The 26,029-nt window shown below is 47.5% G+C and overlaps 8 protein-coding genes across 8 annotated transcripts; 4 read left to right on the forward strand and 4 right to left on the reverse strand.

The window, feature by feature from the left end:
* Positions 1–3,417: 3,417 nt before the first annotated feature.
* On the reverse strand, positions 3,418–3,683 carry LHYA1_G007751 (uncharacterized protein; the record flags this gene model as incomplete). Its single annotated transcript, XM_031152677.1, has 2 exons — positions 3,418–3,492; positions 3,546–3,683. 2 exons carry the CDS (start codon positions 3,681–3,683, stop codon positions 3,418–3,420), a joined length of 213 nt encoding a protein of 70 aa, XP_031001992.1.
* A 283-nt stretch (positions 3,684–3,966) lies between these two features.
* LHYA1_G007752 (Uncharacterized protein) lies at positions 3,967–4,647 on the reverse strand (the record flags this gene model as incomplete). The annotated part of the gene is made up of 1 exon (XM_031152678.1): positions 3,967–4,647. One exon carries the CDS (start codon positions 4,645–4,647, stop codon positions 3,967–3,969), a length of 681 nt encoding a protein of 226 aa, XP_031001997.1.
* Positions 4,648–4,940: 293 nt separating this feature from the next.
* On the forward strand, positions 4,941–5,466 carry srb-7 (Mediator of RNA polymerase II transcription subunit; the record flags this gene model as incomplete). The annotated part of the gene is made up of 3 exons (XM_031152679.1): positions 4,941–4,982; positions 5,030–5,153; positions 5,207–5,466. 3 exons carry the CDS (start codon positions 4,941–4,943, stop codon positions 5,464–5,466), a joined length of 426 nt encoding a protein of 141 aa, XP_031001993.1.
* Positions 5,467–5,686: 220 nt separating this feature from the next.
* On the reverse strand, positions 5,687–6,526 carry LHYA1_G007754 (Uncharacterized protein; the record flags this gene model as incomplete). Its single annotated transcript, XM_031152680.1, has 3 exons — positions 5,687–5,865; positions 5,900–6,361; positions 6,478–6,526. The coding sequence occupies 3 exons, from the start codon at positions 6,524–6,526 to the stop codon at positions 5,687–5,689; spliced, it is 690 nt and encodes a 229-aa protein (XP_031001994.1).
* Positions 6,527–6,987: 461 nt separating this feature from the next.
* LHYA1_G007755 (uncharacterized protein) lies at positions 6,988–9,891 on the forward strand (the record flags this gene model as incomplete). Its single annotated transcript, XM_031152681.1, has 1 exon — positions 6,988–9,891. One exon carries the CDS (start codon positions 6,988–6,990, stop codon positions 9,889–9,891), a length of 2,904 nt encoding a protein of 967 aa, XP_031001990.1.
* Positions 9,892–11,708: 1,817 nt separating this feature from the next.
* YLL032C (KH domain-containing protein) lies at positions 11,709–14,807 on the forward strand (the record flags this gene model as incomplete). The annotated part of the gene is made up of 4 exons (XM_031152682.1): positions 11,709–12,209; positions 12,259–12,525; positions 12,574–13,035; positions 13,089–14,807. The coding sequence occupies 4 exons, from the start codon at positions 11,709–11,711 to the stop codon at positions 14,805–14,807; spliced, it is 2,949 nt and encodes a 982-aa protein (XP_031001991.1).
* Positions 14,808–16,347: 1,540 nt separating this feature from the next.
* LHYA1_G007757 (uncharacterized protein) lies at positions 16,348–19,068 on the forward strand (the record flags this gene model as incomplete). Its single annotated transcript, XM_031152683.1, has 5 exons — positions 16,348–16,549; positions 16,702–17,585; positions 17,740–17,761; positions 17,811–18,228; positions 18,273–19,068. The coding sequence occupies 5 exons, from the start codon at positions 16,348–16,350 to the stop codon at positions 19,066–19,068; spliced, it is 2,322 nt and encodes a 773-aa protein (XP_031001995.1).
* Positions 19,069–21,874: 2,806 nt separating this feature from the next.
* AVL9 (Late secretory pathway protein) lies at positions 21,875–24,246 on the reverse strand (the record flags this gene model as incomplete). Its single annotated transcript, XM_031152684.1, has 5 exons — positions 21,875–23,188; positions 23,237–23,449; positions 23,503–23,929; positions 23,991–24,098; positions 24,164–24,246. The coding sequence occupies 5 exons, from the start codon at positions 24,244–24,246 to the stop codon at positions 21,875–21,877; spliced, it is 2,145 nt and encodes a 714-aa protein (XP_031001989.1).
* Between the last annotated feature and the right edge of the window lie 1,783 nt (positions 24,247–26,029).

The raw sequence follows: 26,029 nt of genomic DNA on the forward strand, positions 1-26,029 counted from the left end.
TATATATATATATTATCGTTTTTTTCGTTTTCTTTTAAAATGTTTGCAATTATGTTTTAACTTATCACAAAAGTGACAGACTGGCCCGCGGAAATCTTCTCTGATATACGGAGGTACAGTTTGCCCCACTACCATCTCCTATGATCTCACACGGTCTTAAGTGGAGACCAGACAACCCCTCTTTTAGCTCCGACTGAAATCTTTAACATTTGCCTAAATTGCCTTAGCGCCAAGACTCTCAGACCCTCCTCTTATTATTTACTAGTATAAGATAAGAAACTTCTATATTCTTCTTTCTATTTAACTCATGCCTTTCATTCCTTTTAAGAACTCGCTCCTTGCAAATGATTTTAGTGCTGCAATAGGCATGTACCTAGCTCCCGATTAGTTGCGGGTGCTAAACTCCATAGTTTAGCTCCGATTGAGCCCTGACTCGAGCCAGAGGAGGATCGTCCTGCATCGACCAATCAATATCATGAACGAGGATGCGGATGAGGATATGCCGGAGACCTAGGAAGCGGTTCGCTGAATTGCCGGTTTTTTTTAAGAATTATTATTCATGCTTTTGTCAGAGTTTGTAATTATAATCGCTCAAACAAGGACAAGCAGATACGGAATACGATTTCCGTGGCTGGGCAGTAGGTAGGGGTATGGAATCATTGACTTAGGCCAAGTTCTCGATTTACTGTTTTCGAAAGAGCAAGCGGCAGTGAGTAAAAGTAACTGATGATGGAATAATCTGCAATATCTTTATTTCCCACAGCAGCTCTCCTCTCGGATGAAGCTTTATTTCACGTAGGTCGTTGGAAACTTCTGATCATACACAACGCTAAGAATAGCTTAACTATCTTGAAAGATTTGAGTCTCAGAAAACGCGAAATTGTATTATATCTCGCGCTCTATTTAGAGCTTACAAAACTCTTCGCATTCCCAACCGTCCTTCCCGGCTTGGGTCCAAGTCAGTTGTTCTGAACCTCCACGAATTTTTTCTTTCTATCAAGCCCCATGACAAGGCCGAGTACGGTAATGCGCTCTTTCATATGCGGCAACTTGCTCCCTTTTCTCGTCGTCCTTTCTATAAGTCTCATCTCGACCTTTGCAGTCCTTTCATAAGCTGTTAGTATGTACGGTATATTCGTATTGCTCAGATTTGGGTATAGCTTACGGAACAAAGACCGCTTTCGAACTTGATGGCACTGATGCCTCCACTTTCGCTGCAGGATGGAGCCTTATGTTTAAGTGCTCGTTCACATTTCTCGAATGATGAAGATTGTTTCTTGATTCCAGTGAAATGGAAGCATTGTGAATATATGGTGATTGGTTGGCCGCACATGATGGACCGGTGTGGGAGAAGGTGGCTTGAAGATTGGGAGTTGCGTATGATAGATATTGCGATTCCACTGATATATCCTGTCAGAGTAGAGGAGAGCCTTGAAGATTCGATATTGCGCGTTTTATTATATATCGAAATCTTGAGTAACGGGCGTCAAGCATGGCTGCAGGTTGCTCATCATTCGTTAAGCCTGAGTGCTAATGGCAAACTTGATGGAAGCAAACTTGACCTATTGACTCACAGAGCGTTGTATAGTAGCAATTCATGAGGTAGTAAATGTCTTCTAGGAGCTTCAGAGGCCCTGGTCTAAAAGGTCAGCATACAAAAACCTGACTAGAGCTACATGTATACGAGCTAGTGAAATCGGAAATGTCTCCAGGATATCTCATACTTGTTTCTCCCTTCCTCTTTCAGTTCAACGATGAGTAAACAAATTATGAGCATTTAAAACGAGTACTCGTAGAGCTACGGTGATGCCAATTGCTATGACCATTGTTGCATGACCATAATATTATTCGAATCTCTATTTCTCCATCTTCCGCATCCCCTTTCTCTTTTTTGTCGCCGAACTCTTCTCTAACATTGAACCTTTTCTCTTCCCACCTCTTCATCGTCATCATTTATCACATTATATTCTTGACCGTCTTGCTCTTAACAAGCCTAGCATACATGGTCAGTATCACTTGTAAAATTTGACTATCCGACTTACTGGACAGCATTGAGGACCGAATGTGACTCCGCTGATGCCAAGTCTGTTTGAGCATTGAATGCCACGCAAAAAAGACGGATAGCATTGCATGGTTATTCCAGATGCAGGTCGATAATGGAAGCATTTGGAAAAGATAACGAGTGCTTGCCCACACATACTTAATCGAGCTAGTTAGACCGAGAAGACAGAGTGGGGGGGCGTCTTGTACCGCTATATACATGTTCCCCTAGTAGTCATACATGATACATCTCTGGGACGGATATCTCTGACTCTTATCAATCATACCGGCAATCTAATCCTGCCGTAATGCGGCCCCAACCCATTTCAACAATAACCAAACTCATTCCGAAGATTTTGACCTGCATTTACACAAGTCTTTCAATGACACTTGGTCAGTTTCTATTTTTCTGCAGCAGGAAAGGTATTCTTACTGGGCACATTCCGTCCAAAAATCCAACACTATGGAATCCATACACGCGTAGCCAACTTTCTGGGCAATGGAACACGAGATTCTGGGCCCTCCACTTCTGGTGGAGAAATGCAGACATTGAGTCCAGATTTCGATCTTCAAGGTGCCACACATAATGGGGCCGACTGAGGTGAGAAGTGGAGATTAAGCTGCTTGGAGAGGGGTCGAGAACAGAGAACAGCGATGAAAGGATTATACACTGGTTATATGGATAGTAAGGCCTCAAACTTCATCATATTCTTGTACGGGATGATGACTTGACACAATTTCAAATTGACATTGTTCACAGCATTGATCGGGGTGGATCAAAAGCTCGTATTCTGGGAGACATAGCAGGCACGAAGCAAGCAACTCAGGATTAAAAGATTGAAAGTGAGTGGCCAAAGAAAGGACTAGTTTGTGAAGAGATCCATAGATAATAGTCAGAGTAATAATATATGAGAGGACGGGCACATATTATGTTGTAGGAGATGATTATGATCTTTCTAGGAATAGCAAAAACTTCTGTGAGAGTAGAGACGCTTATGTTGCTCTTAGTCTATGTGGGAAGCAGTAATTTCTCTAAGACCAGGACGTGAAACGTAGGTTCTTGGGGTATTATATAGAAGCACAAGTACCATCAAGATGCCAAGAAGAATATTTGATTCGTCAAGCTTTAGAGATAGTAGCATAAACAGCTAGCACGAATTTAGGCATGAAGAAAAACTTGACATGGCATAAATGAAGGTAGTCATACTGATTGACACATAGTTGAGTAAAGCTAGTCCGAAAAGTCCTATAGACATGCATGAGAGAAAATGATTGTCAAGCATCTGAAGAGGTAAATCGTGCGTTGAACGGACAGGTATTCCTGTATGCATTTAAATCAAACTTAGCTTCCGTTATAGCCAAGTCGCCCAAAGTTTGTTAAGACCAGTAGCCTTCATCCTCTACCACTTCCCTCCGGTAAGCTTTGTGATAGTCTTCTTTCCTCTGACATGACTAATTGGGTTAGCAATGACCCGAGCATTCCCATTCCTAAGTCACTAATGTACTGCACACAGTCTTGCGATATCTTCCAATTCCTGCCGCAGAAATACCTCGTTGCAATCGCTGGTAGGGTTCTTGCATTCGATAATTTTTGATCCGGTGTTGTGTCCACAATCAAAGACCTGAATGAGTTGGTGACACATTCTCGGTGGGTTCGAATGAATCTGAAGCTAAATATTTCGCGGGGCTTGGAGATTGTGGTATGAAGTAATGTATCATCTGTAACGTGGGGATTGTTGGTTGCAGGATGTCGTCCTTTGCTCATACAGAGACGGATAACACCGCATTTAACAGCTGTCATCTCTTCCTCGATGAGGCAATCCATCCGGAGAATCAGTTGGTGATTGCAGAGCCGAAAGTGCAAACACAAACTTCACAACTGATATTTGGGCCCAAAACCTTAGAGTTGTGGCCGAATGGAGGGAATCAATCCTTGATAGTCTCCCCCTTCCATGTGAGGATAACCTCCCTCTCACTCTTCTCTCCACCCGCATACTTTAGCCCAACACCAATGCCCTCCAACCCCTCCTGCTCTGCCCTCTTGTTCCAAAGCATCTGCAACACCTTCCCATCATCCTCACAAAGCACATACCCCATTGGCCACCTACTCCTTCCCAGAGCCTCCCGAACCCCCTTGGAAGCCGGTTTCTTCGAGACCAAAAAGCCAAGCACCCCTGCACCCCTCCATCCCGTCGGCGCCCCAACAAACGCTCCCTCCAGTTCCCTCACAACTTTCGGTTCAGCCTTGCTTGCTAACGCTTTGCATTGGATGAGCACTTTCAGGGGCTGGAGTGAGGACGGGAGGTTCCAGGTACCGATGAGGTCAATCCCGTAGTCGGACTTGCCGCCTATGCGTTTGAGGGATAATCCGATCCGGGACAGTGCGGTTTGAACAGTGTATTCGTAGTGAGTTCCTACGTAGGTTGTGCTTCTTGGGTCCATGTCTGTGCGGGAAGCATACTGGAGGAATGACGGGAGGTCATGGTGGTTTGAGGTTTGGTGCTCTGGATAGGCCAATTCTTCCGAGGCGTTTGTGGTGTATTTTTGGAGGCAAAATAATTGTTGGGCTGGGCGGAAGTGCCGTATAGGTGGAGGTAGACGAAGCATACCTTGGGGGTTTGGCCTTTGTCTTCGTGTTTGTCATATAAAACTCATAATTATATTCCTCCTCCCTCGTTCCAATTCACCTGGAATCAAACAGAAAGATGGACGTGCATTGATCTAGAGAATGTCCGCAGCTCGATAATTGGTGTGAAACGTGCCAAACAAAAAGTTGAAGTCGGAGATTGAAATAATTCCTAGTTCCGCTAGTGCGTTCTAATTGGCTGCGGAGACATTCTTTAACCTTGACATCTTGGTCCCTCAGCCTCGTCGCAAACCACAACAATCTTGAAGCCAAGATGGCTGATAAATTAACGCAATTGCAAGATGCTGTTGATCAGGTATGTTTCCCCTTAGCTTTTGCAACGCCTGTACTGAAACTATTCAGCTCGCAAACCAGTTCGTCGCCTCACTTTACTACGTCCACAAACACCACGACCTGAAGACCCTGGGCGCGAGTGACAAGATCCGAGAAGAGAAGAAGGATGAAGCCGCGCAGCGAGAGCCAGATAGTAAGCATCCTATGATCCCCTCATATGTACTGGATTAACGGTTTGGGACAAAGTCGAGCCCGTCTCCGCCGATGAATTCAAAGCCGGGCAGAAGGAACTTGCGCAGGACCTGATAATGAAGGAGCAGCAGATCGAATTGTTGATATCCGTGCTACCTGGGCTGGACAATAGCGAAAATGACCAGGAACGTATGATTAGGCAGTTGGAGGATGAGCTCAAGGCTGCGGAGGAGAAGAGGAGGGAGGCTGTGAAGGAAAAAGAGGAGGTTTTGGCGAGGTTGGAGGGGGTGATACGGAGTGTGAAGAGGCCTTGATTGGGATTTGTGGGGTTTGATCATTGCTATTTCTGAGCATGGGCTGGCGTTTGGCATACCCTGGGGCATTGAGTAGGCGTTCAGAAATGGATATAATGACATCAAGCATTGCGGTTAATTTGGTCTCATCTAAGACTTGCAAATCTCAATGCTATTATTGGTCTATCCTATACCTCTAGATATCTATGGGTATGTGTACGATTTGGTGTTGTTATCAGTCTCAAGATGTTTTGAAGAATTGCGGGAACAAAGTCCTGAGCTCTTCTAAGTGCCGAATCTGATTCTTGCAAGGCTTGATGGCAGGTAGAGGTTCCCCTTCTTCAACAAGATGAGTGGTTGTCCACCCAATCTCCTCAGCCTTACCACAGTTCAGCGCCGAATCATCTGTCGCTGTCAGCTCTGCACCAATCGAAATTGGTCTAAAACAGCTTACCAACGAAGTAACAATCCTTCATTTCCTTCACTCCAGCTTCACTCATAGCTTTATCAAACATTCCCAAGTGAGGTTTGCAAAGCATCGGCCTCTTGCCGTAATCGCAGAAAGTCATGCCCTCAAACATATCCTCAACTCCTAGCAATCGTACCACGCGCTGCCCGTGAGTGACATAGGCGTTGGTAAACAGCCAGAGCTTGACTTTGGTCTTATCCACATCCTCGAGAAGCTTCCGGAGCTGGGCATCTGGAGCGAGGATTTCGTCGAGAGGAAGAGCATCATCGACTTGAAGGTTGTACTCGAGTGGGTCGATCTGATGGTGTCGTACGAGGCCTTCGATAGCCAAGCCATATGTCTTGTAGTATTCTTGATGAAGTCGGAAGGCTTCTTCCTGGTCCAACTCCAGATGCTTCATAAAGTAATCATCTATCAATACTGTCATGTGATCGTGGACCTTCTTGCCTGGGGAGAGTGTGAGTCAAAAAACGCCAAAGGAATACTAGGGATGAGGACATACTCTTTGAATAAAGCTGTAGAGAAATCCGTTAGCTAGCATATGAAAGATATAATTGAGATACGTACACAATTGTCAATATCAAAGAAGAAGACCGGTCTCGTGTCTGCCATCCTTGCTCCTATCGGTGTTGTGTAACTTTTTGCTTGGGAAAAGATTGTCTCGGTCTGTTTTAAGGGAAGAAGGTCTTGGGGCGCTTCACACAAGAATTGGTCTTTTGCTGCCTTGACACGGAATACAGACGTCGCAGGGATTATTTCCCACCTCGGGTACAACGTTAATGTGAATATACTCCGTATATGAGAGATCTTGAACTCAGGGCTTTGCATGTATTCCCAATGAGGAAATCGAGACGAGACTAAGGGGGGGTGCGACTAGCGGCTCTGATCATTTAATTGCCGGACCCAACCTCTTGCCAATCTCACTGTCGAAATTTCCAACTCCTTCATCCTCGAGTCAACACATTCGACATCTGGTGTCCAGAGTAATTTGCTACTGTTTGTTCGCTTTGTACATTGGCATAATTATCATTTGCATATATCATTAACTAATAGGCAGCTACCTCGTTGCAATGATGGCCCAAGGGGCTGTCGCGCCTGTCACGATTTCAAATGGAGTTGTGCCACCTCTGACCGTAGAGGAGCTGCGCGAGTTGGCAGAGTATGAGAAGATCATACAGTTTCGCGATGCCGTTCTAGCAGGATCCCACCCGCGAATTAAGATAGCACCTCATCTTGTTGGAAAACAAGCAACTGCGACTCGAAATTTCTCCTCGCCTACTACTTCGAATCCTCGCGCAAATAATGTCGCACAACGATCTACCCCAAACTCCCACCTCGAAGACGCGTCTTTTTATCGATCCCCCAATAATAACCGGCCAGGTCTTCCTGCGCAGATTTTCAAATCGGGAAAGTCTGAGATCAATCCAATTCTCTTGGAGAAGTCTGACGATCTCATCAAAGCTGAGATGCAATTACAAAGGCAGAGGTTGGAGCGCAATTTGAGGGATCAGATTGAGAAACAGCGGATTGCAACGAAAGCTGCACTACAAACCTCTGAGTCCCTTCCTAATTTTGATATTTCTGAAGTTTTGTCAAAGGCCCAAGCTATTGTGCACCCTTCTACCCAAGCGGAGGTCCAACCTGCGATGGCCGATGATACTGCCGCAAGTGATTCTTTTGATGAGAACACTTTCTATTCAAGTCAACATGATTCTTCAGCCTGGTCAAACTCTTCACAAGGTCAGAAAGAGCCCGTTCAAGTTCACTCGGGTGGTTTTATATCTGCTGGAGAGCGTCCTGGCGAGTCAATCTCCACCCAAAGTCACATTGAAAACCAGCAAAAGGTCGTGGCTAGTGCTTCGCTATCCACAAATAATCCACCAGCAGCTCAAAAGCAACACTCACAGCACCTGACAAATGCAGCAGATATTCAAGGGCAACTTTCAGGACTGGGTAATTCTGTTTCGCATGCGGCTACCGGAGTAGCAACAAACCGTAACTCCACGGACTCGCCGCACCAACGAGGTGAAGTTGGTACACATAGCGTCTCAATGGTGCCGAACGGTTTAAATCGTGATCATCAAGCCACTGTACAAAGAACTACGGATGATCTCTTGAGACAAGCATTTGAAGATGACCGCGCTTCGCCTTTGATTCATACCCACAATCTTTCTCCATTTGCCCCACAGCCCGCTCGTGTTTCCCCCTTGGCTACTGCAAGAGAACCTCCAGTCCTTCGAGAGAATATTCTTGCTGATGAAGCTGCACCCGCCCAAGTGGCGGCATTGCGAAATCAGCCCACAGGAATCTCCAGTACAGATAGTTCTCCAAAAGGAGTCAAGGCCGCCGAAAGGAAGAAAGGAGGAAATAAGAAAAAGAAGCGCAAGGCCAAAGACAGTTTCGATACTGCGGATTCCCCATACATCAAGCCCGAGCCTCGATCACCGTCACCATTCCCCGTTGCTCCTTTACCCCGACCGCAGAAAAGACAGAGACAGTCTGGTCAGTATGCTGCTGAGCTTAATTATGACGAGCCCAGATACGGTGCAGAAGAGGTTACACAAGCACGCATCCCAGAGCCGTATGCGGAGGTGCGCGAGTCCCGAGCATATCAACGAGCTGACGAAGCCTATGAACCTGTGTTCCGCCGGCCTCCACTTCCTCCTCTTCGTCGGGTGGAAGATGATTCTTATCGACGTACTGCCAGCGATACTTATACTCGACAGCCCCAATCTCCCACTGTATATGCTACGCCATCTCATGCTCACAACGAAGTTCGCTCCGTCAGGGCAGCCTCGCATGCCATTGTGGATCGTAGAGTTGAGGACCCCTCATACTACGGCCAACCTGCTGTCAGATCTGCTTTGCGACCAGATGCGGATCGTGAGCGATCTAGATCTCCTATCTTGCGTGATCGTAGATCACCAGTAGCTATGGGCCCCCCTCGACAAGCAGTCCGCATTGTTCGCGATGAATTTGGCAACGAGTACTATGATCCTTCACCTGTGCGCCAATCTGTGGCACCACCAGCAAGGTATCGTGAGGAAGTGGTGTACGAGCGACCGCCAGTAAGAGTAGTATCTGCCCGACCAGAGGTCTATGAAGATGATGGGATTCTCTATCGAAGGCCTTCTCCAACTCCAACAACTGCCAGGCGTGTTGTTACGCAACCGGAATATGCTATGGCAGCCCCATCTGGGTATCGATCTTACCGAGAGCGGGAATATTCCGTCCGCCCATCTGGAGAAGACTATGTCCAGCGTCGTCCAGTCTACGAAGAGCCGGTCCGTGAATATGCACCTAGAGCACAAAGCGTCCGCCCAGACGCAGTACAATACGAGGTTCGCGACGAAGCTCCACGTGAATATGCTCCCATGGCTCCCGCTGTCCGCGACGAGGCTTCGCAAGGTTATGCTAGAGCTGCGAGTGTTCGACCTGACACAGTGAGATATGAGGAGGTACCGCGGCAATATGCTGGTCCTCGAGTCCAGGCTCTGCGTGAAGAGGTTGTACGCGACTATGCTCCCAGACCCATCAGCGTCCGTCCAGATCAGACGAGATACGAAGTCCGCGAGGATTCTGAGTATGCTAGGGCTCCGGTGGTGCGCGAAGAACCGCTGCGGGGTTACGCTAGAGCAGGAAGTGTACGACCAGATGCTGTCAGGTATGAAGTGCCAAGGGAATATGTTGGAAGGGTGCAAAGTGTTATGCCCGAGCCACCACCTCGAGAGTATGCTTCAAGCGTACGCCCGGAGGCCCGACGGGAGACGATACCGCAGGCTCAACGTGAATTCAGTGTTCGGCCTGTTGATTCTCTGAATAGGCGGGAACAAGTGCCTGTTGGGAAGGGAGAGAGATACTACGAAGAGATGGCTGGACAGAGACCAGCTCCGGTTGCTTTTATTGAACGGCCTAGAGCTAGGGAATCATCTGTGCTTGTGTATGCGGATGATGTGCGGAGGGAGGTGTATAGATAGGGTGGGGATGTAAGATTATCACGGCTGGAAGTAGAAGCTGAGAGCTTATCTGCTGATATGTGAGGAAATTGGGATATGAGTTGAGACGAGGTCGCCGTTGGGATTCCCATTCATCGTTTTCATGAAGCATAGCATTGACGGCGTATTTGAAACTACTCAGCAGTAGCACAGCAAGCATTTTTAGCATGAGCGGATATAGGAGAACATTTACTGTACTGTACAAATATACTTGGCCATGAGTGGCATAATTTTTGAATAAGACCCAAGGGCCTAATGCTGCACTCGCAGACGTGAAACCACCTAATAAAAATAAGCTTCAAGTATAAATTAAACGGCCTTGCCACACTTGCCATGGATTTCCTGCCAAAAATGCTGCACGTCATCCAGTAGTATTTCGCCAGCACCGGTCCAGCAAGGTTCTAAAATTCCTAAACTCCGCTTTCTGGACCCGATGGAAGAACTAGGTACTAGTCGGACTTCCTTCTTAGCTAAAGCCCGCTGTGGGGTGGGGCGGAGGTTCCAACTTTGAGTCGTCATGAAATCATTCAACACCAACCACACCGAGAGATTATTAGTTATAAATGATTTACTGTATATACGAAGGACTCTGAATCACCACAGAGCGAGCTAAGAAGGATGAAAGCGACTATTAGTTAGTAGATCTTTGCTGGAAAGGAGATGGAGAGAATGGGGGTCCTGGCCTGGCCTGGCCCTGGCGATCAGATGCCGAGCCTGTGGGATGATGTGATCTAGTTTCTGGGACGGGGAACCGGGAGATGTGGCTCTGGCTCTGGCTCTGTATTTGATTTGGTTGGATGGATGGACGGGCCATGTGTTCGAGACTCGAGGTGAGCAGGTGAAGGAGGATTGAACGGGTATCTTGATATTTTCATAGGTAGAGGGTAGAGAGCAGGGTCTGTTTATGTAGGTTTATGGAGGTCTTGTTGGGTGTCGGCAAGTTCCCAGGCGGAGGGGTAGACTGAATAGACCAATGACGTTGCTTCAAATATGGATGCGATGCTTTCGAAGTATCCGGTCGTATGGGATGGGATGGGATGGGTACTTGTTCTTGTTCTTGTTCTTGTTCAAGAAACAAAAAGGGTTGGAACTCTAGAAAGTGATACGGTAGAATGATGATGCTTCAATTCAAATGGGTAGACGGGCATATGGGGGTAAGGTAAGGCACATTAGTTGTAGCTATAGATCTATACCTAAGTAGCTACCGTAACCATGGGATGGGCCCTTGAGATTTCGTATGGAATGGCCCTCGTCATCGAATCAGCTTACATTTTCAACCTTTACGAAGTATTTTCCCTCCTCTTCCCTGAGCGTACGACGACAACCTCCACTCAGCCATCTCGGAAGTATCCGTAGAGCAAAGATCAGGCCTTGATCTACACTTCACCTCAGCTGTGGAACAGCCCACCGTACTTTCTGTACCATCCCATCCAACAACACAACCTCGACAACCTCGGAAACACCAAATCTCCTGACAACTTGATAGTCTCGCGAGACAAGACTTTTATTTAATTCACATCGGTTCAATTCAATTCAACCTAGTCCAATCCGTAATAATCCGTGCTGTGCCCCCTGGTCGATAGAAATTCCAATCGGACTGCGCTCCGAGAGGACGAGTTGGACTACACGTCGCTAAACCCAACACAGCCGCTTACTGTGCACCATCACGATCAAGCAGTAGTCTGGCTCTGGCTCTGGCCTCTTCTGCTCAACTCTCCTCTCCTCTCCTTGCAGGCACGAGACACTTGTTCAACGTCTCAACCCCACCACGCCCTCCGCCAGCACAGGAACTCTTCATTATGAATAAATTAGCAAACATGCGGCATTGGTCAGATAGGATGGCTCCTGGCTTTGGCATGTCGAGGCCAAACCCCAACAATATGAGCATGCCAGCCATGACGCCGCAACACAAACCCATCCACGGCTCGCCCATCTCCCCAACGTCCGAACAAGCGACCATCCACTACTCCTTCAACGTCCCCTTTGCCTCCGATCTTGCTGGGCCGAATACAGAGGACATTCTGTACGCGACGACCGGTGCTGTTGAGCGATGGACGCACCCTGAAGACGCGCCAGACGACGTCCCGATATACGAGCTCCCTGTACACGCGCAGAACGTCATCAACTTAAGAAGGCTTTGTAAAGATCTCTCGAGCGGGCCGCTGCCGATAGAAGCCCACGTCAAGTCCTCAGAGCCGAAACGTGTCAAGGGCCAGGTTACAAATGTTTGTCTTTCGGGAAGTCCGGACTTGGTACACAAAAGCAGAGAGGCGATTCTAAATGAGACGCCTTTGGCATTGGTAAGGCTAGCACCTTTAATGCGTGGTTTTATGCTAATATCTGCAACAGCGTCATGCTGTGGTTGATATTGACGGAGAATTGGTCATTGATACAGCTGCCACGGCTCTTAAGACCCACGTCATCGATCAACTTGATCGTATTGCAGGATTCTGTGGTGTTGATGTCTTCCTTCTCGGGCCTAAATTCGCCCTGACCGAAGTATCGAATGCAAATGGCGACCCGGGTCGGGATCCACGGTGGAGAATTGCCATCTACGGTGACATGGAAAGTGCCGAGCATGCCAAGACGAGAGCCTTGATTTTCATTGACAAATTGGTGAGTGCTGAAGGCATTAATATCGGATATTTATTAACAGTCTCTCAGCTGGGACGCGTTGTTGATGGCACGATTCTCGAACTCTCTCTCCACACTGTCGTATGCGGACGATCTCGAAAGAATATTAAGCTGATCGAGTCGGCAACTAACACCGCAATCTACTTCCCGCCCCCGTTCTCCCAGGTCTACAAATATTGTCCTGCTGGCGCTCAAAGACGCAATCCAGAAGAGATTTTCATCACAGGGGATACGCCACAGAATATTGCTATGGCCAAGCAGAAGATACACGAGCTTATGTCGCGCACACGTCTCTTTATGAAAGATACACCGATTTCTGCGGCTAAAATTGACAGCATTCTTCTTAACAGATTGGACAAAGTTCGCAAGATCATGGAAACGAATGGAACTTTCATCCAATTCCCAACTCTCGGTTCCCAACGGGGTTCTCTCAGAATTCAGGGTGTTGAGGGATTGCATGTTGAGAGGACCGTTCGAGACATTATGTCTTTGGTAAGTTACCCAAGACAAGAAATATCTGAACATGCTGCTAACACATTCTTAAGACTGGTCAGTTCTACGGCGCCCAGTGGACCATTTTGCAAGCTGAGACGGCTCGTCTCCCATCTCCGGCTGATGTCCGCACCATGCTTTCCGACATCTGTGCAAACTCGGATGCGGATGTATCTTTTGAAAAGCTCACATTTACCATTACAGGCTCCGATGATGCTGTTAAGGCAGCGTTGATGGTCATTTCCGAAATCAGATTTGTTAGCAGGTCTCAGTATCAAATACGTGTCAAAATTGAGCTTGCAAATGAGCACAAGGAGTTCGTTAGCGGGAAAAAGAACGGCAAGATCAACAAGATTATGGGCCAGAGCAGTGTGCAGATCATCTTTGATGGCTTTAGCGAGTACAACTTCAACATTGATGTCTGCGCTGGAAGCTATGAGGCCATGAAATCCGGTCTAATGCTCGTGGAGCAAGAAATGCCAGCATCCATCTCGTTCCACGTGCCTGATCAGTACCACAAACGCATCATTGGCATTGGCGGCCAGCACATCCAGCGCATCATGAAGAAACACTCAGTCTTTGTCAAATTCTCTAATGCTATGGATCGAGGCGGAGTTGGGCGAGAAGATGATGATATCAAGGTTGATAATGTCATCTGCCGTACACCTGCCCGAAATGCTCAGAATCTTGAGCTTGTCAAGTCAGAGATTCTGGATATGGTCGACCAAGTGGACTCGGAGTTTACTTCGCAGACCGTCAACGTCGAGAGATTGATACACAGGCAGCTCATTTCTCGCCTCGACCAACTTGAAGAACTTGAGAAGAAATGGAACTGCAAGATCAGCTTCCCAAGCACTGAGCAGGCTAGTGACGATGTCACGATCTCTGGCCCAGAGTGGCAAGTACCATACTGCGTGGATGCATTCCTTGGTCTGGTTCCAGATCGACATGAGCTGATTCTGGCGCGCTCGGATGAACTGATGAAATACCTGGAGTCTAATGAGTTCCGAAATGACTTGTGCGCAAAGCTCAAAAGCCAATACGTCGTCGAAGTGCATGTCGGAACCGATGCAAACGAGCTTACCGAAGAGGGAGGACCTACTGTCACTCTAGAGTGGAACTTTACGCGCAACAATGCTGGCGGCGTCCGAGATGCCATTGACTTGTTGGCAGCGTCTCTCGCAGCCGCAGGGGTTGAAGCTACAATCGTCAAGGGGGCTATCGCGCGCCCTAAGTCAGATTCCTTCGAAGAATCCTTACCGTTTTTCGAGTCAAAGGTGTTGCAGCATTCGGCGCCTGTTTCGACCGATTCGCCAACCAAATCGTCGTTTGGCGATGATGCTCGCGAGCGAAGCACAATCTTCGACAAACTTCGAAAGCCTGGCAGCATGACCTCAATATCTTCTTTCCTGGACCGCCGCAAGAATAGCTCCCATTCTTCTGCCAATTCTTTGTTCAAGACTGGGGCCTCTGGCAATGTTTCCAAGTCATCTTTAATCTCTATCGAATCGACCAGAAGCTTTAATGCGGACCGTAACCCATGGAACGACAGTGGTGTCAACTTGCCGGACGACGACACTACTCCATGGCCGACCCGCCATTTTGGCAATGGCAGCGGGAGCAGCAATGATCACAAGCCCTCCCAACTTCAGCATCCCGGCGATGTGACCCCGAGACACACTATGCGTGCCTCCACCGATAGTGGACGACCTTCAACTTCTCATTCCACAAACTCAGGATATCCTGGCCCTATTGGGCCACCGCGTTCTTAAATGCTCTTATTGTTTCCTCGATTTCCTATAGTCATGGATATATACCCTGGCGCGCAATACCCAAATACCAACTTGTGATTTTATCTGCGGTGTTTCTTCATTCTGTTTTGTTACCCGGTTTTTTGTTTTCCATTTCCGGCGATTGCGACGATTCGCGATGGTCATTTCGGGTGCCTTTTTTTTGAGAGAGAGAAAAGCTAAAAAGATGCGGCGTCGGAATGTTTTGCGAACATGATACAACTATAGAAACTGCGTCGTCAAAAGAGAGGAAAGGAAATACCAATTTGCTTTGGACTATTAAAGTCGCTGGCGCGGGTGGGAAATTAACTTGCCGCAATTGCTTTTCTGTTAACTTTGCTCTCTACTCTCTTTCGAATGGTATTGCAGTAGGGGGTTCGGGGTTGAGGGGAGATGATGGTAGGGCTTTCGATGGTGCTTGGGGGATTTCGGTACGGTGGAAGGTTTGGGATGGATGATTTTGGACGACTCGGGATGGAGGGGAGGAAATGGGGAATGTTACGATACCCAATGCAATACCGAGAGAATATAAAAGTTTCTTTGACAAAAGGTGGTGCTGCAGCTCATAGGACGTGAACTTGCCAAACATTGACCGATGCTTGACTATGGTGGACATCATATCCTCTCACTGTAGTGAGCTACAACCTACTGGGAGGCAGAAGAGAGAAGGTATTCACTGATGATGGCTTCCTTGTTGATTTGATGGGGATTCTGAATGTTCTTCAAGGAAACTCTACCTTAAGCCTCGTAGTTCGAGACCCTCTTGCTCCTCTTACTCACGAGCCACGAGCCACGAACCCGACAATGGGAAGTAAAATTCACGTCCCAACCGTCCTTCCTCCAGCCCTTAGAAATCTCGGTTCCAGCAAGTGCTGTATCTGTTCTTTACTAACTACCTTATTGCTTGAGACAGACTCTTACCTCGAGATTCTGGGGGTATCTGTGCATCTTCCATCCTCGCAATGCGGAAGAAAGCTCGCCTTAACTATTGCTTCCTGTCTTCTTTTCCTCTCTACCTCAGTATCCACCCTATTCTTGCAATAGGAGTAGTAACATGCGAGTTTGGTTGGGGAGGGAGGGGTTTGAGAAAGCGGCGTTCTTGACGCATGTCTTTTATACAAGTGACACCTAGAGGGCGACGAAGGTAAGTCAAAGAAAAGTTTTCACAGTTTCCTATTTGATAAATTGAAACTTACGATACCTACCTACCTTGTTAGTGCTCGTGGTTCCTGCAGGCAGTTTGGTAAGCGTCCGCTGCTTATGAACACCGAACACCGAACGCCTATTCCGAGATGTGGATTTGGCGTCCAATGTCGCCATCTCATTCGCCGCTCCTGACATGAAAACTGAGGCAGAACCGGCACTTAGGCCTCCCAACTCCGACGACTTCGAGACGTTAACCGCATTCGTCCGCATCCACCTCAACTCTTATCTTCAGGCAAGCTTTTGTCTTATGGTTTTCTTCATTTGCGTGCCTTTTTTTGGGGGGGGGGTTTTAAGCCGATAACTTAAGTCGTGAATCATGAATTCCCGCAGCGGCGTTGGCAGTGCCAGTGCCAGTGTTGTCGCACGGAGGCGGAATGGAAAGCAGCAGGCCTGTGAGCCTTGTCGCAAGGCAAAGATTGCTTGCGATCACTCTCTACCTACTTGTGACCGCTGCAGGCGTAGGAAGGTTACTGAAAAATGCGTTTATCACGCTGCGCCCATGACCAAGACCGGCTCTGGTAAGTCACATTCTAAGAGTGATAGTCCCTACTTTAGACGTCTCAGGAGCGGAGTCGACTACTCTTCAAACATTATCCCAACTCCCATAGAACATTATCTGAACTCCTAGTTCTACCGTATCAGGCAATGCTAACTCCGAGATCTTGATCAGGACAAGCAACTTCTCCATCCGGAATAGAAAACGGAAAGAGCCACAGACAGCAGCCCTTGCTTACACCTTCCCATCCTGCTGCTGTGTCTATTACCTCGCCCGAGGTTAGCACTACACTGCTAGCACAAACCCCTAAAGATTCTCGTTCCCCAGCGAGTAGCGGGCCCTTCATCAAATCAGGAGGGTTCTTCGGGCCCACCAACTTTTCTGCGGTCTTTCTCGAAAACCGTGATAATCTCGTATCCGGCAATGAAGAGATGCAAATCTCCAATGACTCTGAAGATCCTCTTCCTCCTTCAGAAAGTCTTCAATCTCAAACCTTCCTCATGCTAGCCACCGGCAGTGCTGCGAATTGCAGTCCAAGAGTTGAACTTGGTGCCAAGGTGCTTAGATCATTGCCAGACAAAATCACTTGCAACTTCTTGCTTGAATGGTACTACGAGAATTGCGATTCATGCTTCGGCTACAATCATGTTATCATGAGTTGCGCAAAAAGCTTGTGGCAGACCTACGACCCATTTCTGACTGAACCCACGCCAGAAAACATGCAACACGTTTCCACGATCCTGTGTGAGAACAGCAAAAAAATCCTCGAAGAACCTACCGGCTCCGAGAACCTTTACTCTAGATGGTTAGACTCATTCTGTGGAAGTAACATGAGATGGGAGACTGTTGGCCTTGTGTTCTGCGCTCTCACGCAGGCGACGCTTAGTCTGCCAGAACGGGATGCATTCTTCTGTACGCAGACGGGGAATAGAAAGGGTAGGAAAGCTTTTGCAGTCGAGATGAAAGACTGTATTCAGGCTTGCATCACGTTGAGTAATTGGATGGATTTAATAAATCTGCCAATGGTCTTCCTGCTTTCAAGGAACCTCGTTCTTCAGGTAAGCTTATTCTTTCAATACACTGCTTTTCTCCTCCATGGGAGCCGAGGAGCTGGGAGCGGGTTCAGGAGCATGCATATGGGCTCATGGAACAGTACCCAGACTCGTCACTCTCACAAAATAAATTCTCTCATTATGCTAATGCGTTGATTAGACTGTTATTAGCGGCGATACAAGTAAGCCCTTTGAGTATGCGGTATATTTAAACGCTAACCCTTCTTGCAGGTTTGGTTGTATGGAGGCAACTAGGAGATCTGGTCAGCGCGTCAACTGCACTGGGGCTCCATAGACAGGTGACTACGGAACAGCCCATCACTTTCCTCACGGAGATGAAGAAGCGCGTCTTTACCTTAATATTCAACTGGGACAAATCAACCTCGGTTCTCACTGGACGGCCACCAGCTCTAAGTTATCGCTATACACGCTTCAAGTTTCCTTTGGATCTGAGTGATGAGGCAACAATGGCTGGCGGGGACGAGCTAATTGCTGCTATAAACAAATTGGACAAAGATGGGTGGAACACAGATGGTAAGATATACACTAGTACGGTCAATCGCGTTCACGGCATCGATTCCGTGATCCTGGACGAGACTCTCGAGTTATGCCTTGGAGATCCAGCAGATTGTACCGAGGAAAGAACAACGTCAGTGTCTTCGCCCTTCACTTAATATGTCTAACTTTTTCTAGGTATCTTATGCAAAAATTGCAAAATTCTTTCGATTCCTTGCCTAGTCACATACATTTCTCCTATGCCGAGCCGCCTACTGGGAACCGTAGTGATAGCTTCTTCCGGAAAGTCCTCTGTATACGCCTTGCGTACCTAGAGCACCGTCTGCTGCTCGAACGAATAGCCTACAAACATGGCTGGTTAGATGGCCAGAGCATGGTTGACTGCGCCACTGAAATGCTCGAGTTGACAGTCTTAATTTGGGTACAGCGAGACCGTTTTGTCACGCATGAGCCCGATTTTGACTGGATGCTTATGGTATGGGGTGTACCATCTTCCGGGGTACTTTGTGTGGAATTGCTAAAACAGTTAAAAAATCCTGGTGCTCCTCATCCCAGATTCAAGCGAAGTGAAATCGTCCAGAACCTCAGCTTACTCATTGGGTTCCTGGACTGGGTGCGGCCTACTGCGGGTAATTATCAACTCTGTACTCGCATGAAGTTGATTATCAAGAGGATATTGGATCAGATTTTGGACCCGAGTCTGCCTTCCGCATCCGTCCAACAAGCGAACAACGTTCAGCTCGTAGAGCCTATGGGTGATTGGATGATGGGTCAGTCCTATGGCCCTGGTGATGTAATAGGGCCGTTCGACATGGCAGTCCCGCCACCAGGAGCGTTTGATATCAACAGCTATGAGAACGGAGTCGATAATTTGGATTGGCTCAATAACATTGATTGGTCAAGAGGGGGACCATGGCTCGATTTTGGTGTTGAGCAGGACATGGCGGGGATGAAAGCGAGTAGCGAGTTTTGATAACGAGGCAATGAGACCTGAGTGAGGTGTTTATTGCGTTGCTCATAATCGCGTACTAGTGCACCACGGGACACTATATCGGCCCATCTTTGGGCAATGACAAGAACAACAAGGAGACGGGTGCTAATTTTTTGCCTGAAGCCGCGGAAGCTTTCAGGTCTCCCATACTCGTCACGAACGTCATTCTTCAATCACAGTCATTGGAGCCTAGGGTCCTCTTGCACGCCAGCGTGGTGATTACTCCGAGCAAGCTCAGGGGTTTAATTAAACGGCAACTAGCCGTTTGCAGCTGAAGAAATGGGAGCTTTGTTGCATATCGTTTCAGGAGGCGGAGGATATCCGTCCAAATCTACGGAGTATACTCGAGGAAAATAAGCTTGTCGCTAGTCCTCTCCAAAGCTTCAGGTCCGCCGCCGTTTGGGGGGGACTCGTCTCATTTCGGCCAAATACGCTCTAGAAGAACGGAATGAGGCACGAAGCTGGCTTAATGGTACCATATGATCATACGGGTGCTTAGAAAGCCTGTGAGTCTGGCTGGTAAAAGCCTCACTGTGAGGCAAAAGAGCAAAGTTCCATTTTGCCCGATGTCTGAACAGCTTCATTGCAAACCGCAGGCGAATAGACGGTACTTTTACATCTGCTTCGGGAGAGAATAAATCTTATTCCAACACTTCAATCAGAAGCACGCGTGTGTTTCCTGGTATCTCTCCCTCGATTTCAACCCCTCGGAGATGGGTCTCCAGGGAGAAAAGATAAAACTAGTACCTAGGGTAGGTAGCACGTCACGCAATACGCTTTATCCAATTAGTGCGTGCGTGCCAGAGAGGAATTGCGAAAGAGAATGGAAGGGATGTTTACTGCACTTCGCAGGCGCGGGGTAGTGATGATAGATAGTTCATTGGAATTACGGCTTACTGCTTTTAGATATACAGATAAGTTTTGTTGCATTTCACTGCGCTGCTGCACGATGATGTAGGTAGGTGTTTACTAGTTGTTGCTTTTTTGTGGAGATGGTTGGACTTGTTTAGTACGGTTAGATCGACGGTAGTTGGTGTGATGATGGTACTAAGTAGTACGAATAAAAAGAAATGCTCTGGAAAGGGGGTTTTGTTGCAAGTCGCGTTCAGCCCTGTCCTTGCAAGTCTTTGGGGGGGGGGGGGTTCTTGATTGGGATTAGGTGGACCGGAGTGATGGATGGAAAGGCTGAGGGAGAGGGAGGGGGGAAGAGGGAAGGGGGAAGTGGTGCGTGGGTTTTGTGTTTGAGGTGAGATATGCATATGGTGTTTGGATCTTTAGAGTGAGTATACATATACTTACTGTAGGGTTTCAAGTTCATTCATTCACTGCCTCTATTGAATTATATATAATTCCCTTGATTTGATGTTCTTTCATTCCTCATAATCTATCTGTATGACGGGATATCTTCTTCACTTAACCCTTGGTTCCCTTGCTCAGGAAATCAAAAGCTTAGAAATGGAAGGAAAGAAAGTTTTGTTGCATTTCGTAATAGAGGCTTATTCAGTCTTTACTTTCCTGATGCGGTAGACTGGACTGGACTGGACTGGACTGGAACGCTAGATAGGAAGGAGGCTTAACCCGTTGGAGAAATATAGGGTATTTTATTGCATATCGCACTTTGTGTGACATGAGGATTTGGAAAGGGAGTGCGCAAACCTGTTGTTGTGGTGGCCGGGCCGAGCCGTGAAGTGATTGAGGTTGAGGTTGGGGTTGAGGTTGAGGTTTGAGATGCTGGTGTGCTTGCTATATGCAGTATACTATATAAAGGGGATTCTGCCTGCCTTAGCTGGGAACTTCTGCAGGGCTGACTGTTTCCGAGTTCAGAGTTGGAATTGGCGGGTCTGTGTAGGAGGAGTGCAGGAGTTATTAAGGGGTACCTAGGTAGTAGGTATCTGATTTATATATATATATATAACATCGGTAATACCGTAGTACCGTGAGCCGTAGCTTATCCATCCATTCATCCATTCCCCTGTCCACCTTGTACGAAACCTCTCCCACCTTCCTTTCCCCCACCATCCATCTCCCCTTCAATCCCCTCACCCACGATGACTCGCAGGGTAATCATTGGAAGTCAGTCCTTTTGTTGCAAATCGTAAAAAAGATGATCTGCAGACTCGGATACAATCTCGGTCGTGGAAGGCGAGTCTAGACCGGTCTGAACAGGGAAATGTGGGGCTAGTCTGGTCTGGGTCGGGGTCTGGCTGGCGAAACGAAAGGATACTGTACCTTGATGGGCTGAGTTGGGCTGGGCTGGGCTGGAACTCTTGCCACGGATAGATACTCCGTACACCGTAGTATGGGATTATCACGGGATTATCATAGACTGGGATTGTTTATTTTATCGTAGGGTATCGGGAATATAAGAACGATGAATGAGTGAATGAATCAAGGTTTTGACTACAAAGAGAGAAATATAAATATAAATTTGCTGCCTATAGGAATACACATGACATACATTACTCAACTCTTGGAATGAACACGCCAAATGTACAGAGTGGGATCTACATACAGACAATCTAGCTACTTAGCTCTCAAACATCACATGAGCATTCTCGTGGGGCTGAGCTAGACTCCTAGCTATAGCTGGCACCCCTAGTCTTCAAACCCGCAATGTTTGTCTAACATTTACATTGCTAGGATGGAAGAAGTTGGTAGACTGTATAGTTATTATCATATAATCATCATAATCACCTCCAAACCCAGCGCCAATCCCATGCAAATATGCTGACCCCTCCGTCCAAGAACACCTACACACACCACCCTACCCTCGTCATTTCCTGCTTCGTCATGGCGATATAGGTGTCGCGGTGGCATCTTCCACTGCTTCTGCAACCGCACTAGATCGATCTGCTGCATCGTATTTCTTCGGAATTGTCTCGGCCCATTTCTTGGCCTCTTCAGACGGCGCTACGACCGGCTCATCATCCATATCTTCCTCATGAAACTTGGAGTGATGCGGGATAGACACCAGATCCTCCTTTTTAATCTCCACGCTGTGACTAGGCGTATGATGGTTCGAATCCGCATCAAAGATGCTCTCCTCAAAACTGTCCTGTGTATTTGGCCGATTGTCCACAGGGCTAATCAATGCCGCCGATTTCTCATTTCTGTAAGACGTCGGGCGTGGACGTGATATCCAGTCCTCTTTCCCCTTTTGCATCCCCGACGAAGTGCTATTTCTCCCCCATCCCGACTTCCGCTTCTCGCCCACCCACGTGCCCCAGCTACCGATATACGCACCGGCTTTAGAGCCGACGCTCTGAACCGTCTGTTTGGCACCGTTGAGATCCGGGGCTTGGAAACCTTGGGGCGGAGGGGTGGTTCCATTTCTCTCTGCTTCTCGTCTGGCCTCTTCGTGTTTCTTCCTCTGGCTTTCTTTCAGAGCTTCCATGTCTGCGTATAACCTGTTGAAAACCGTGTTTGCTTTCTCTCTCCCTGCAGCTAGATTCCTACCTAGAGCTTCCTTGCCAACAGCAAATCGCTCATCGAGGTGGAATTCCTTGACTTGCTCCGCAATCCGGCGCTGCACATCATCGATTGTAAGACCACCTGCGCATGGATGCTTAGGAGGGACGATATCGAAGAGATTTGAGTCCGTATGCCGTTCCCAGATGCGATAATTTTCACTCCGAGTCCAGGCTTCGATCCAGTCAACGCCAAAATCTTGAGAGGGGTCACCTTCTACTTGGGGCAGGGTGACTTTCGGGTTGTGTGCGTGGTGGTTTAGGTAATTGTGACATTTTACCGAGGCTATTAGTGATAGAAGGTATTCTTCAAATTGTAGACGAATGAATTCTTCTGAGCCGACGTATCCCATGGTATTTGGCCGGCCCGGATTTGTTTCATCCCAAGTGTCGTTCACAGATTGTGTCAGGAAGTCCATCCAGCGGCGATCAGCAGCTGAGAGAGTGAGCGCTTGTCGCAAGGACGCAGAAGTGATGTTGATTGTATTTTCATCGAGGTTGACGAGAATATCGCTATAACGATCTTTCTGTTGCAGGAGAAGAGAGTTTGTAGAGCCTACGATGTATGTCTTTGTCCCGTAGTCTGCTAGCATATCGAGTTGTTGCAAAGGGGTATAAGGCCCAAAAAGACTTCCCTAACGAACTCGGTTAGTGGGTATTTACAGCAGGGGACTCGAACATACCTTTCCAAATATTTGTAAAGGTAAACCCATATAGGCTAGTAACGAACTCCTATCGCTCAGTTTCACACTCGTCGCTTTGACCAAATTCTTCTCGTAATTATCCATTTCGGGATCTGCACAGTCCTGAAGGTTTCTTATGAGGCCTGGGATCAAAGATATGAGTGAGAATTGCATCATGCACAACCTCTCACACCTGGATCCAAAGAAGAGCATCTACTTGGTATTTAGCATGGCTCTTCCGTAAAATCCCATACGACAATGCTTACCTTTGGCTGCAACAAGCAACATTTAAACAGCACCAATGTCTGCCACTTGAATTCTCTCACCAACTCGCGCAAGCTCATCCCCAAATATTCCTCCCTATCTTCTTCAGCAAGCCCAACGCCCCTTTCTTTCTCATCTTTCAAGCTCTCCTGGAACCTCTTCAGAATTTCCGTATCCGTAAACTCCTTCTGGGCGAACCAAGCACTTGTCACCACGCTCAACCGTTCCCTCAACATGCCAAAGAATTGAGGCGAGTCAGCTATCACCACAACTGCCTTTTGGACCGTGGATCGTGTAACATCTGCGGGTCTATTGAGGAGGAGAGAAGCGTCCATCTGTCGCGTACACGAGATGCCGAAGAGGGAAGTTGCAGGTAAGGAGCCGCGCGCGGGGCGAAGGAGGGTGAAATAGGAGAAATCTTCAGACGACCTGTCCGTAACCGTCTCGGTCAGCTTCCAAATATGCAAGCTAGGAATAGAAGGATACTCACGCATGCGCTCCATCACTCAATGCCATGAACGGCAGCAAAGGCCAATCATAGTCGGCAGCTGGATCTACTCCCTCCTCAGCTCCGAACCAGTCTTCTACCTCTGGGCCTCTGAATTGTTCCTCGTCAGCCCAATGCCATGTTCAGTTGCACCTTTAACAATAAGCTATCCTTACCTAGCATGGTGAAATCCGACAACTGTAACGAGAGGTATAAAGCCATTGCCCCCGGGGGTAAGCTCTGCCTCCTTATTCTCCATCTTGTACAGTGCGTCCCACGCGTTCGTGATCAGCCCAATTCAAATCCTCGCTCCTCGTCGTTTCCTGGTTCTTCCCAAGATCGAAAAATGCCCTCGTTTTGTCGAGAATAAGTCGTAGCTGCTCAACACATTGTGGCTCCTGTCGTAAGACGCGATTAAAAAAAGTAAGTTAAGTTTAGGATTGTCGATCCAGGGGGAGAAGGCAAGGTCCGAGTCAGCTCTCCTCTCCTCGGTTTCTCCCAATCTTTTGTAGGGATAAATTGGTTATGAACACGTCTTGCTTGATTGCTGGGTATCGTACAGGTTCTCTCTTGATATGGTAGAGTACATACAGTACAGGCGCGATTTTTCTGACCGCTCACTCACCACAATCGATGCAATGCCATCTGCAAGGCCAGCGAATCCATTGATTCCCCATCCCTGATAGCGTCGCCAATCATGACCCGACGAGCCGGGATGCATCGATTGGTGGATGTGTGTCACGTGTCTGTATTATATCCTGTGGTAGTGCATTTGCTTGTGCAAGTCATATAAACAACGTGGGTGATAGGATGGCATTGATGGCATTCTATTTTCCGACGCGTGTCTATTGGGTGGTGGTATTATATGTATATGCTGCTGGATCTCTTCTAGGAAGGTCGGTGATGCAAGTTCTGGAACTAGCCCTCGTACTGCAGTCTGCACATGTTTCATACATACTCTAGCATTGATGTTGGTATGCAAGTCATTAGAGAGAATCTTTGGTTCGGCCCTCCTGCAGTCAGATCTAAAAGGGGGCGAGTTCGTTTCTCCTGTTCGTCAATGCTATTATTCATATGTCTCCTTGGATTTCCGGGGTTTCGTTAATGTCCCGTGTCTTTTAGCAGAATGCTCTGTCTCAAGTGAGAGTAAGCAAGTGTATTTGCTGATAAATAACTAACTGCCAGGCGTGCTATTCATGGTTTTTACATGCCAAGCGGCGAAGGCATGTTGGGAATGGTACTTCAGTCAATTTTTATGGTCGGTTCACTAGCAAGACCATCCCTTTTACAAGTCACTCTTGCAAAGCAGAGCTGTGTTGGAATATCTTCCCGTATTTGAATGGAATCGTAATGCAGTGGATACCGACAAGTTGTTCTTCAATCCCTCTCTAACCACAACGTATATTGAAGATTAGCACAGGCCATCTTCTAGATCAAGAACGGTGTAGCACGCATACGTACATACAATTCACTTCTAGACTTCTATATCAAGTCGATAATGTGTCTCAGAAGCTCAATCGACTCATGTTCTCTAATGACAAAGACGGCGCAAAAATCGGCGTATCTTCCCTCGAGAGTGGCGAATGCAAAAGGCAGGTAAACAAAACCTATTGATCAATGTTCAATTCGAATCCAGGACAGGGACATCGCGTGATATGGAAATTATGAACGCAGTTACGTGTAGGGAAATTGATAGCTTGAGGCAAAATCTAGTTATTACTGTCAAGATACTGAATGCTGTCAAGGAAAAGCGTTTGTTCGTTTGTTCCTTCATCGCTTTCAGATGAAATTGGTAGGTAGTCAGGAGCCTCGTGAACCAACATCATGCTAGCTCCATCCCGTACTGGATGGAACCTATGGTCTTCCATGACAACTGTATAAGCCTCTCGCCGTTTTGACTGCCGAGCTCCTTCCACTAAAGATCATGCAGGGAATCTGTGTAATCGTATCTACCACCCAGTGGTGGTAGGTCTAACAAGTTTACCTGTTTGTCTGGATGGAATGGGATGACTTCCCGCGTGTATTTGGGGTATTTCGTTGTG

The sequence above is a fragment of the Lachnellula hyalina genome (assembly GCF_007821495.1).
Source record: "Lachnellula hyalina strain CBS 185.66 chromosome Unknown contig00196, whole genome shotgun sequence".
Taxonomy (NCBI): Eukaryota; Fungi; Ascomycota; class Leotiomycetes; order Helotiales; family Lachnaceae; genus Lachnellula; species Lachnellula hyalina.